At 43.0% G+C, this 11,641-nt stretch overlaps 1 protein-coding gene across 17 annotated transcripts in view; it reads left to right on the top strand.

The window, feature by feature from the left end:
* The first annotated feature begins 1,883 nt into the window (after positions 1–1,883).
* LOC118424015 (disintegrin and metalloproteinase domain-containing protein 11-like) overlaps positions 1,884–11,641 on the top strand; it is a 47,114-nt gene continuing 37,356 nt past the window's right edge. For 7 of the 17 annotated variants that reach the window (XR_004832161.1, XM_035832425.1, XM_035832428.1 and 4 more), the window contains exons 1-4: positions 1,889–2,103; positions 2,768–3,013; positions 3,766–3,920; positions 4,434–4,510. Coding sequence is in view for 16 of the 17 variants with exons in the window: in XM_035832425.1 (XP_035688318.1) it covers positions 2,926–3,013; positions 3,766–3,920; positions 4,434–4,510 (320 nt within the window). In the remaining variant the exon portion in view is untranslated. Of the gene's footprint in view, positions 2,104–2,767; positions 3,014–3,765; positions 3,921–4,433; positions 4,511–11,641 lie in introns of all 17 variants that reach the window. The other 10 variants (XM_035832417.1, XM_035832413.1, XM_035832415.1 and 7 more) reach the window with 5 other exon arrangements.

Below are 11,641 nucleotides of genomic sequence, written 5' to 3'. Positions count from 1 at the left end.
TGCGTAAATAGTGCCACCGCCATCTGCACAAAGCACACTGCTATCTGCATCACCATCTAAAATCTACAGTGAAAGCTCCTCAGCTTCCCGATTTTGTTTCTGGGCTCGTCTGTTCATCTAACACCAGTTTCCCCGATGGTCGGGGCTAATTTTCCGGGCACAACGTTAATCGACTATCCATTGAACACGTGTGACGTAGCCGTGACAGGATCAGGTGGAGGGCCATATTTCCCGCTACACCATCAAGTGTCAATCAATGTTCCGTGTTGGCTGTTCAGCCGAACTATTCACCGCGAACGTTGCTTCTCCTTTTCGGGGCCTCTTTATCGCTCGCCCAGCGGCAGCTATTGGACGGAGGCGGGTTCGGTAATTTGTCTTGAACGCAAAATCAATGTGCGCCATTGTCGGTCGGCAAGGTGCTCAATTTGGACGGTGTCAATACACCTGTAGTCACGTGAGCAAGACGGTGATATAAGATAAAAAAAGAACATCGCAATTGTGAAAATAGTACATCGTCGTTTTCTCAAATTCAATACCACCCTTGTTGAATCCCAGCGTTTAGAGATCTGACGTACAAAGCCCCAAATCGCCGATAAATGTGGCGTCTGCGCACGATTAACCAAAGGCAAACGACTGCCGAGCGCGATCGCACTACATTACGGGGCTCCAGTAAGGGTTCCGCCGCCATCCCCTCTCCCGGGGCCCGGTCCCCGATACCGCCCCATGAACAATATCAGGGATACCAACAGAATGGATAACCAATGCCAAACGACAGTAGATGACATTAGCAATGTAAGATGCAGTTAGTATCCCTCTCGGACAGGGCTTTGCGCCTGGTGTTAGCGGGATGAACTGCATCCCTCCCCAGACGACCATTAATATTTCAGACAGCCAGGCCGTATATGGAAGCCCTCCGCCCTCAGCACCGGGCATGGCCTAATGCATGCTTAATTGCCCCGCGCATAGAACACGTATTGGAGCAGGCGGGAGGATTAATTATTGATTAACTCTAATGCAGGACACCCTGTTCTTGTCGCAAATCGCCTCAGCTCCCACGGATATATTCCTCACATCAGGCCAAGCCAAAACACTCTCAGTTCTGCCTCATTAGTCTCTTACATCTTACGGGATGATAGTACATTGTCCCTGAGGCAGAGCATACTAGCTATAGACTGCAGTTAGGAAGTTTCGGTGTTCCCTCCCCACTTCAGCATGCAAAATGGCAACATTTATTCTGATATTCATTTCTACCTTGGAGCCCACTTATCCTTGATGACCGCTTAACTGGTCTCGAGAGACCAAAAAGCCAATTACATCCAAGATCAGATTTCGACATGGAACAAAAAACTCTTCTCTGGGGTCTGACAGGCCTACTCTCAGGGTGATCTTTGACCTCGTTGTTTTATAGTATTACCTCATTCCACAGTGACTCACAGCCATGACCCGCTATTGTACTCACGTTTACCCCATTCCCGTATGGTCGTGAGAAACGTCACGCCATTTTATTTCCTGTTCAACATTGGTCACTACACTTGACTTTCGGCCTCCACATTGAAATGGTCCAATGCAAAGCATCAGGGAGGTGATGAAGCTAAATATTAACAAAATTGCGGAGATGTCCAGTTTCATATTATCAAACGCTTACTTGAAGGGACACTTTGCAATCAACACAACGCATAACGTTTCCCTTTCTTTACCAAATACTGGTGCTGCAACCTACAGTATTGGAATATTGTGATTGTACTAAGTGATATTATCGTAAGGTCCAGTATGCCGTTGCACAGAAATAGGTTCCATCGAGTGACCCACCGACCGAGAATCGCGTGATATTTGTTCTGGCGCATGCGCAGGCTCCCCTGCGCCTATCCAGCTCATTGAGCATTCCCTTCAATCCCCGAACCTTCCCCAGATTTGCATCAGTCGCGCTGCCGCCGGTATGAAAAATTTATGCAGGCCAGATTTCCGTGTGTCAGGGAGAGGGGGCCAGGGAGTGCGAAATGACACGTTTTCTCCCCCTGCCGACAGGTGCCAGGAACGGTGAACTGTTTACAGCCGCCAATTCCTTTCCTTTTGGATGCACCGCGCAGGGATTTCTCCATAGAGGTAAGAGGCAGCTTCCTTCCTTCATCCCCGGTGATGACACCTCTGACCTGACGTTGCGTGCATGCTAAGATGTGCAGTTGACGTTTAGGGCTAGGTCTGGGGCTGTGGTTGGCACACAGGGGGTGGGAGGGAGGGAGCCTGACAGGAAACGCGACAGCAGCAACGCTCTGTTGACAGATGATGGCGACTGAAAGAACTGTGATGGAATTTGCCAAAAATAGACACTCGTTTACCGTGTTAAGTTATACTTGATACTGCAGTCGATATCAAGGCTATCACTTAAGTACACTGGACTTGGTAAGGAAAGATGATGCGATGGCCGGCGTGTGGAAATAGCATTTGGTGGATTGTCGCGATCTTGGAATTTCGATATCTAGGCACACAGTCTGGTAGAAATAAAGGTGTTAGAAAGGTGTAATGGAGATGACATTGCTGTTTAACGGCGCTAAGAATTCCCCCACCGGCCGGCCCCCGCACCATCCACCCTGCACCGATCCCGAATGATAATTGCCGGCTGATCGATACTGAATATATTCAAAATTGATTTGGCGTCACCGCGCTGCATTCCAATGCCGGGTTGCGTCGCGGTGGAACGCGAACCTTCGCGTAAGCCAGCCTTCCCTTCATGCACCTCTGCTGCCCGTGCCTGCCTCTCCCGCTGCAGGTTCTCAGGACTGGGAGGTGCAGAAACTCGGGACGGTCCGTGCCTGTCCCTGGTGCTGAAACGGCAGTAGTTGTGACGACGGAGGGCAGGCTTGGAAAGTGTGCTCAGGCAGAGGCAGTGGCGGCGGTAGCGCCCGGAAAGGATGCGCAGCGGGAAAGATGGTTAGTGGTGTGAGCGCAGAGCTGGGGCTGCTGATCTTTACTGTTGCTCACTGTTGCCTGGGAGGTCACATCCCCTCAAAAACAGGTACAGACGTCATATTACACTTTTCTTTCATCATTGCATGAGACTTTACATTTTAAGCAAAATGCCATGTCTCTACTTCAGCGCATTGGGCCTCCCCTCTTCACAAGTACCTACTACGGGCCCCATAGCCTATATTAAGATTCAATTACCAGTCTGGAGCGTCTCTTTTTCAAGGCATTGTTCAAACTTGAGAGGAAATAATTGATACTATCGTACTCTTGGGGTGGCCCTTAGATACTAGTTTCTGTGTCTAGTTTGGCTTCAAGTGGCCGATATTAGCAGATAACCCTGATGAGAGGGGTCCCATCATGCTATAGAGTAGATGGACTCGTGCAGTGGTTTGCATAAATAAATGTTCTTCCGTTTCCAATACTTGTGGAGAGAACGATGGATATTGTACAATGCCTTGATAATTTGACCACCCTGACATCGTGCAGCATGTAGTAGTATTTTGATTAATTCACTTATCGACGGAATGCAATGGGAACTAGGGGCCGCTATGGGTTTTCTATTTGGCTCTCTTTCCGCCAGGAAGCATTGTTATATAATTGTCCTATTTTCTGTTTCGACATACATACAGACACGTCTTCGTTTTAAACTATCATGTCAGCAACCTTCTGCAATGCCATGTATTATGGGGCCCCTTGTAATTGATTGAAACTTCCTGGCCCTTCTCTGTGGCCTATCACTGGACAGCTATGAAAACATTGGTCCCATGGACAGTCGATATAACCTGTAATGTCTCATCACAGACCACTCTTCGGGGCCTTCCGAGCAGCGGCAATACAGAATAAAGAGAGAAAACCAGACGGATTCTACGGTGCCCCTTCGACTGCGGACATATAACAGCACTGAACCCGCGGAGCATTTATCGACCAGATTAAAAGACCAATACAGAAATGATCGCGTAAGGCACTATTTTTGTTGTACCGTTGGTGGTGTGATTGATTCTCGGTGCCCGGTGAACAGGGGCAGGGCCCCCTGCTCCTACACTCGCACCCTTTAAGATTGCCAATCGATTTTCACTTTTCTTCCCGAAATGAAGCTAACTGTTTGTGTAGATCATGTTCTTTTGAGGCTTACCACTTGGCAGCATATCTTTTGTACTAATGTACTCGTTTTGTAGATAAAGTTTTAGCCATTAGTTTCAATGTCTCCATTAATCTAAACAGCCATGCTATCAAGTATGTTGCTAGCATCGTCTTTACATGTTCTGCAATATAACGTTTTTCCGAAAATGAAATAGTTTTATCAGATTGTCAGGAATATTTCAAAACAAAGTAAAAAAGAAATACAATCATTCATTCTCAATTTTCCCAAACTAACAGCTAATGCTTCTGACCGATATCAATAAAAATTTACGGAATGTGAACCTGTCGATCAAGCTGGTGACATGTTTTCTTTCTCTCTCTCTCCACAGTTGTTACATACGTCTCATACAAGCTTCCTTGTGCCGGCCTTTGGAAGACAGTTCGTCTTGGACTTGGAGCTAAACCAGTAAGTGGGCCTCCCTACATTAATAATGCATTACACGGAGCGGACAGGCCGATATCAGCGCGTCAGCATAGAATGGCAATGGAAGTGCACAGTCGATGGAGACTCTCCTGGAACCGTAATGCTAGTTCTGAAGTAGCTGTTAGCGGCTCGTACAAATCTTCCTGTCCTCTTCAGAGCTCTTCCTGACGGGATCCCGAGAGAAGGCAAATGCGTCTGCCTTAGACAACTGTCTTGATGTCATATTCAGCTTTGTGCTCTTTCTCTGTCATATTCTTTCTTCTGAGAATACAAGGCATTTGGAGTAAGAGCATGATCATTGACTATGAGCGTTGTTGATATGCTTTCTACACCAAAGTGTTCTGGCAACCATCTTCATTATTGATCAATAATTTGAATATTCGGTTCTAATAAATGACAGTGACAATGACAATGATCTTTATTGAAAGCGATGGTACACAATGGTACTAGAGATTGGCATATCATAAATTATCATTCTTCAAGATTTCTATGGGCATTTTATTACCTGAGATCAATTTTCTTCTGGTCGTATCACGACCATTTAGCGACGATTGTCCCTCCATCTCTCGCTGCGAGGGGCTGGCAGGTTGTTAAGCTCAAAGGGAATGTCAAGTGTGGTCCATTTACTCCATTACGGGTGGTTAAATGGTTTATCTGTGACTTTGACTGTGTGAGCAGACGGTAATCAGGGAGGAGATATCTGCTGTAATTTTCCCAAATAAGGATGGATCCTGTGTCCAGATGCCGGGATCATCCCCTGTAGTGAGAAGCCAAGTCCATTGGCGCCATGACTGATTCAATTAATCCTTATCTTGCGACGTACATTAAGAAGATTGGTTAATGATATCGAAATGAGGAGCAGGAATACGCTGGTACCCAGTGCGTTTGAAATGTGCCATGAACAATTGGAATGAAGCAGGTGCATGATAGTCGGTAGTTAAGTGATATACGATCACGTGCTGCACTTTCCTTATGCTCTGTGGGAACATGTTGAACTTTCCAGGGGTTGGAGATATGATTGATGTACCGCTTTACATCTTAGGGGCGTGTCAAATTACCAGTTTCTTAGCTGTGTAATATACACTAGTGAACAGTTGTTACATCATCAAAAACTGCTCTTTGGTGTGCACAAGCATTTAGCGGAAAATGATTAACAAATATCAAGGCCGCAGAAAATTACAATAACATGCAGACAATTCCGTTTCGGTTCCATATTTTATAGTCAAAATATCTGTATAAAAGAATATTTCAAACGGACATACAGTGAATGGTCATTGTGTGGGATGGGATGTTCTAGTTTCCCAGTTGTTGCAGTAGGGTCGGTAGTCGGTACGAACTCGTCATTGCTAATTGATTGTCATACAAATGCTTACAAGAACGCCACGGATGTCCTAATGAAATAATGATGATACCAATAACGCCATGTTTGCAGTGCTGTTCTTTAATCATGGATGAGAAGACTTGTGAGTTTCACCCGAATCTGAACACTTCGAGGGATGTGTTCATAACGGATGTGGTTGGAATGCGCGGATAGTATTGTGTCACTTATCTCGTAACCTTAGTGATGTTGGTATTTTCACATACCACAGGTATGAATCTATCTACGCTCTATGGAATTATTTCCCTCCATTCCAAAGAGCATCAGATTTTCACCCTCTATCCCCAAATTTGCCAGGGAATGTGTGTGTCTCGTAACCTTAGTGATGTCGGTATTTTCATATACCACAGGTATGAATCTATTTACGTTCTATGAAATCAGAACAATCCCTTCATTGCAAAGAGCATCATAGTTTGACCGTCTTTCCCCCGAAGGGCCAGGAAATGTGTGTATCTCGTAACCTTAGTGATGTCGGTATTTTCACATACCGGAGGTATGAATCTATCTACGCTCTGTGGAATTCTTTCCCTTCATCGCAAAGAGCATCAGATTTTGAAAATTTGACCTTCTAATAGAAGTTCTATACCCCAAAGTTTCAGGGAATGTGTGTATCTCGTAACCTTAGTGATGTCGATATTTTCACATACTGGAGGTATGAATCTATTTACGTTCTATGGAATTCTTTCCCTCTATTCCAAAGAGCATTATATTTTCACCCTCTATCCCCCAAAGTGCCAGGGAAGACATTTGACAATGTGTGTACCTTTCCCTCTATTCCAAAGAGCATTATATTTTTACCCTCTATTCCTCAAAGTGCTAGGGAAGGCATTTGATAATGTGTGTACCTTTCCCTCTATTCCAAAGAGCATTATATTTTACCCTCTATCCCCAAAAGTGCCTGGGAAGACATTTGCCAATGTGTGTACCTAGCCCCATTGGGGTGCCCCTGCCCGTCGGCATCAGTATGCGAGCAAGCCGGCCACGTCTATTTCTTGGCGATTACAATGCGTTTTTCCGCGCCCCAGGGACCCGGCTGACGTTTTTATACGTTATAAATCAGCGGGCCGCTCGATTGTTCTCACGGACGTGAGGAGGGGCCTGCCGAATGGTTCGCTGGGACTCCTGATTAAGGAGGAAATTCTTCTCTCTTTCTAACCAAAGTGCTGTATTTTCTCTTTGACATTAACTTGATGACGTCGTCCATATGGTCCAGAAAATCATATTTCATGCATATCCATCAATATTCGTTATGATTCTATTCTTTTCTAATTCATTGAGGAGAGAATGTCAGAATGCCAATTTAGCCAGGTAGGAAACCTCAAGGAAGAAATTGTTTTCTATTTCTAACCAAAGTGCTGTATTTTCTCATCAATATTAACTTGATGACGTCGTGCATATGGTCAAGAAAATCATATTTAGAATTCTTTCATGCTTATCTATCAATATTCCTTATGATTCTTTTCTTTCCTAATTCATTGATGAGAAAATGGTCAAAAAAGCAATATAGCCAGGTAGGAAACTCGGGATCTCATTTTCAGATACAAGATTAAGTCTTAATTGTCCAACCCCAAAGATTAGCCACACTACACACCCAGTCTATATTAGGAAAGGTTGGCGAATTTAACACGAAACAAGTAGTTTCAAAGAATGGAAAAATTGGTATAATAAATTAGTTATCACAGTGGTGAGCATTACTCAGTGTGTCCAAGTGTATTTCTATCAGTTGTTTGATCTGTAGCTGACGCCTTACCAGCCTGACAATGGACAGTGAAGTTTTCATCATGGCTTTTACTTAATTGCAAATACAACATTTATTTGTTGTCATGTTAGAATTGGGAAATAAGGAAATAAGAAGTGTAAACCATTTTGATTGAAGCTAAACAATGTGTTATTCAAATTGAGTACAGTGGTGAAGCGTTCAGTTCTATAGATCGAGCCCATGATGGTTTGATATCAAAACATTTAGTCTACAACATGGAACGCAAAGGCGTGGAACAAAAATGACAGAATGGAAGTTTGGAAGATTGACTGTGACTTATATTCCCAGCATGCATTGCCTGTCAATTGAATTAAACTCGTTCCCAGGCTATCGTTCCCATGGGAGGGGATTAATTGTTTGGGGGTGTGGAGTTGTCAGTGTGAATGGATCTTGACTTTCGCGTTAGGCCATTAAAGTCATGCTTGTACAGGAAGGACAGTCGTGACCTTGTGCTTATTCCCATATTTACTCACATATTGGGTTGTCTGGTGTGTCTCTGTACGTATGCACAAGTCTCTCTCTTTCTCTCCATTTCTATGCATCTCCCACTTTCCCTGTCTATGTGTGAATGTTATTGATGCGATTCCCAACATTTGCAATGATTCAGTGTTGGCATACACTGTCCTTAGTGCTGCTACCTTTGTCAATGGATCTAGAATTTCAAAGCAGTATAGAGAATGTGATGAAGTCTGCTATCGATCTTTGATTGCCTTGTTATAAATTTGTATTCCAGTGCAATGAAGTATATTATAACGTTATATGTAAGCGTTTCGGACATAAATGTTTGCATTTGAAATTAACAAAAAAAGGTACATGAGCACATCATGGTCTAGAATATACATGTATACATTCTCCTGGGGATGTTGGTCTTCAAGTTTTCATCTAGTTTACCCACGATCGGACTGCATTATGAAGATGGTCTTTTTTGTACATATTTGTATGTTATCTAATGTGTTGATGTGACATGTATGTGTTATCCAGGGCCCCACTGTAAAGCAGTGTGGTTACACTGAGTTGGGCTACCCTGGCTAAAGAACACAGAATTAAAAAAAAGTAGTTTACTCCGGGCCCGTTCGCCTTTACAGCTGACGAGCATTCACGTATAAGACCACACAACAATAACCAGGTTAACAAGAAACAGAAAAGTTCAGAAGCAGAGAAAAAGAAGACCATATTGTCTCATAAGGGACTAACTAGTTCCGTTAATCCCATTTGTGTGTCACATTCCGATGCTGGAACTGATAATCTTTTCCCAGCATGTATTATTCAAGGTGTTATGGAAACAGCCTGTCTGCACCAATTAGCATAAATGACAGAAGCGCCTATACCAAGCAAACCTGCTGACACTGTTTTTAAAACAAATCTCTTCAAAAGTAAAAAAAAAAGTACACGTTCGACATGATAATTATTGATAGAAAATGGAACTGATTGTAAATGGATTGTCAGTACTTTGGTTTTTTTTTTTATAGATTAAATGGTGTGGTGTTTAACCTTACACGACATAATCGATGGGAAGTTCTTGCCAACGTTGCTGCCTGTGAAAATAAACAGTAGACAAGCTACGTAACTACCAAAACCGTGCACCTCTATAGAGGGGAGAGAACCCTGCCTACCCCCGGCCTCCTATTTCGAACGTAGGTCGATATCGGTTATATCTCCATCACGTGACCCGCCGTATCGGTTTCCAATTTTGTTCCCGTAGCTAAATCAATTTCAACGCGCGGAGGTGAATACCAAATTATAATGTTTTCCGTGGGCTGGCCTCATCGCTCTCGCTTTCGTAAGGGTGATTTCACCAAGCGAGGTCGGCCAAAGCTAATCTTCCCCATCTTAAGCATTCAGATTTATCTTCCTTCGACTAACGTTTGTAATTCCAAGCGCGTGTGTGTGTGGATTTTAGGGGACTATCAAATTCAGACGATGATACATTATAAAAACTGGGGCGGCCTGAGGTGAATAATGATACGTTCACTCTCTATATCATAATAGTAGAAAATGAATTATTTTCTGGATTCATCTGTCCAAAGAGAAACAGCTGAATATTTTACTCAAACCATTTAAAGCAACGTTATTCGTGCGGCTCCTCTAATCAAATACCAACGAGAAAATAAGATTGGTTCAACTACGATCAACGTTAGGTTGCAAGTAATAAAAAAAATCATGGCAACCAAAAACATAAAGTAACGGCAACCAAAACAATAACCATATTAGCAAAGATCACGAAATAAAGGGTACATAATTCCCTTATGCTTAAGATTATTGCGTTAATGTCTGTATTTTATTCTTTATTCTATAAGAATAGACATATCGATCTTTTCTATCTGGATGTATGGCGTTAGGGAAAATGCACAGTGAATGTGATGCATTTCTCGCAGGTGCCTTTTATCGATATTCACGTTCACCTTACACTTTGCAGCTGTGTTTCGCACGATTTCATCCGTAACAATTTACAGCAAAACGGGCGGATTCTGCGCCAAGACCGGTCCATTGATAAAGGTCGGGGGTCTAGAAAGGTGTTTTGTAAGTGGTTATATGGTGTTTGGAGGTATACTTGTTTCGATGTAATTCTGATCTTTGTCAGAACTGGCCTACAGTAAGGATGGGAAGGTACGGAAACTGAGAACGAGCTGATGTAAAATCGTCTACCTCTTCAAGATTTCTTTCAAATACGGAGCCTTTGTTGCTCCTACCGTGTTGAGAATCTGTGTTTCTTTTCGTTTATGCTTCTCAAAAGAGCAGAGGCGTTTTTCTTTTTACCCCCAGTTATTGCCATTACGGGCCATGGCACAGAGGCCACCCGATCCCCTACTCCAAGTCCAAGTACGGCGACAATTGTCCTTGCCATTGTGTCCTGACGACCTGTGACAGGCACCAAATTGGGCATGGGATGACACGACAATCCGAGACGCAAAAAACGACCCTAAGCTGTTTTGACAATTTCTGAAATACTTTGAACTTAAATCCTCTTAAAGGTTTTCTTGGCACTAACGACAATAAGACCATCAGATGTACAATAGCGCTTTCATTTCCTAGAATGTCAATACACTGCGTACTTGTAGCTACGTGATACGGATTTTGGATCTTACATTTGATTAAATCGTGGCCCGCTATGAAACACACACAGACAGTACAGTCAGGTACCATTATAGCACTTGTGGTCCACAGACGTTATGAAATGGTATGTGCAGTACTATGGTAAGGTCACAAACCCTGTGCTGCATCTCAGCAGAGGCAACCTAAGTTATTTATGACACTATCAAAACATCAGATACCGCAGAGGTTATTGCTAGTGTGTGTGGGCCTTTAGCAGAGCTTATATGTGTAGATACAACCACCCGTCACAACAGATAACATGACAGAGTCCAGACGTACCACAGTGATACATGGTCTCGATGTGTCATACAGAGATAGTCCCTATTGACCTAAATCGTCTGACGTTTCGGCCACTGGTATTTATCAAATGCCTCGCATCAGCCCTGAAGGATACATTTTGTTGATCCCATGATTGAACCATCAGTTCTCTGTCGTCTGATTTGGCGAGTCAGCATTTTTATGATACTATACTTTCATCTTAATTCTGCTAAATCAGGTGCTAAATGGACCATATCCCAGGCCTTAGAACACAGTCCAGAGATAGGAGTGGGCTATGGGTATTCACAAAATGTTTAAGCTTTCTGTCAGATGAATGCCGTCATACGTGTTTTTGTTTTTATTTTTCATAGCAGTTTCTTTACTAATGCAGACATGCATGTTTTATATTTATTTACGAATCAATGTCTAATTAAAAAAAAGACTGAATGGTGTCGGTAAATCAATGGATTTGATAGGCTTCTTTTATGAAAAGAAGGACCCTAAGTTGTTTGTTTTATTGCCCAGAGGAAGATGGTATTATACTTAAACTTGTGGCATACATCCTACATGAGTTTAAAAAGAAATTACATGATTTATATATTATGTGTTACAGTAGTCAACATGA

This window comes from Branchiostoma floridae, chromosome 10 (genome assembly GCF_000003815.2).
Source record: "Branchiostoma floridae strain S238N-H82 chromosome 10, Bfl_VNyyK, whole genome shotgun sequence".
Lineage (NCBI taxonomy): Eukaryota > Metazoa > Chordata > Leptocardii > Amphioxiformes > Branchiostomatidae > Branchiostoma > Branchiostoma floridae.
This window is presented reverse-complemented; position numbering and strand designations above follow the sequence as displayed.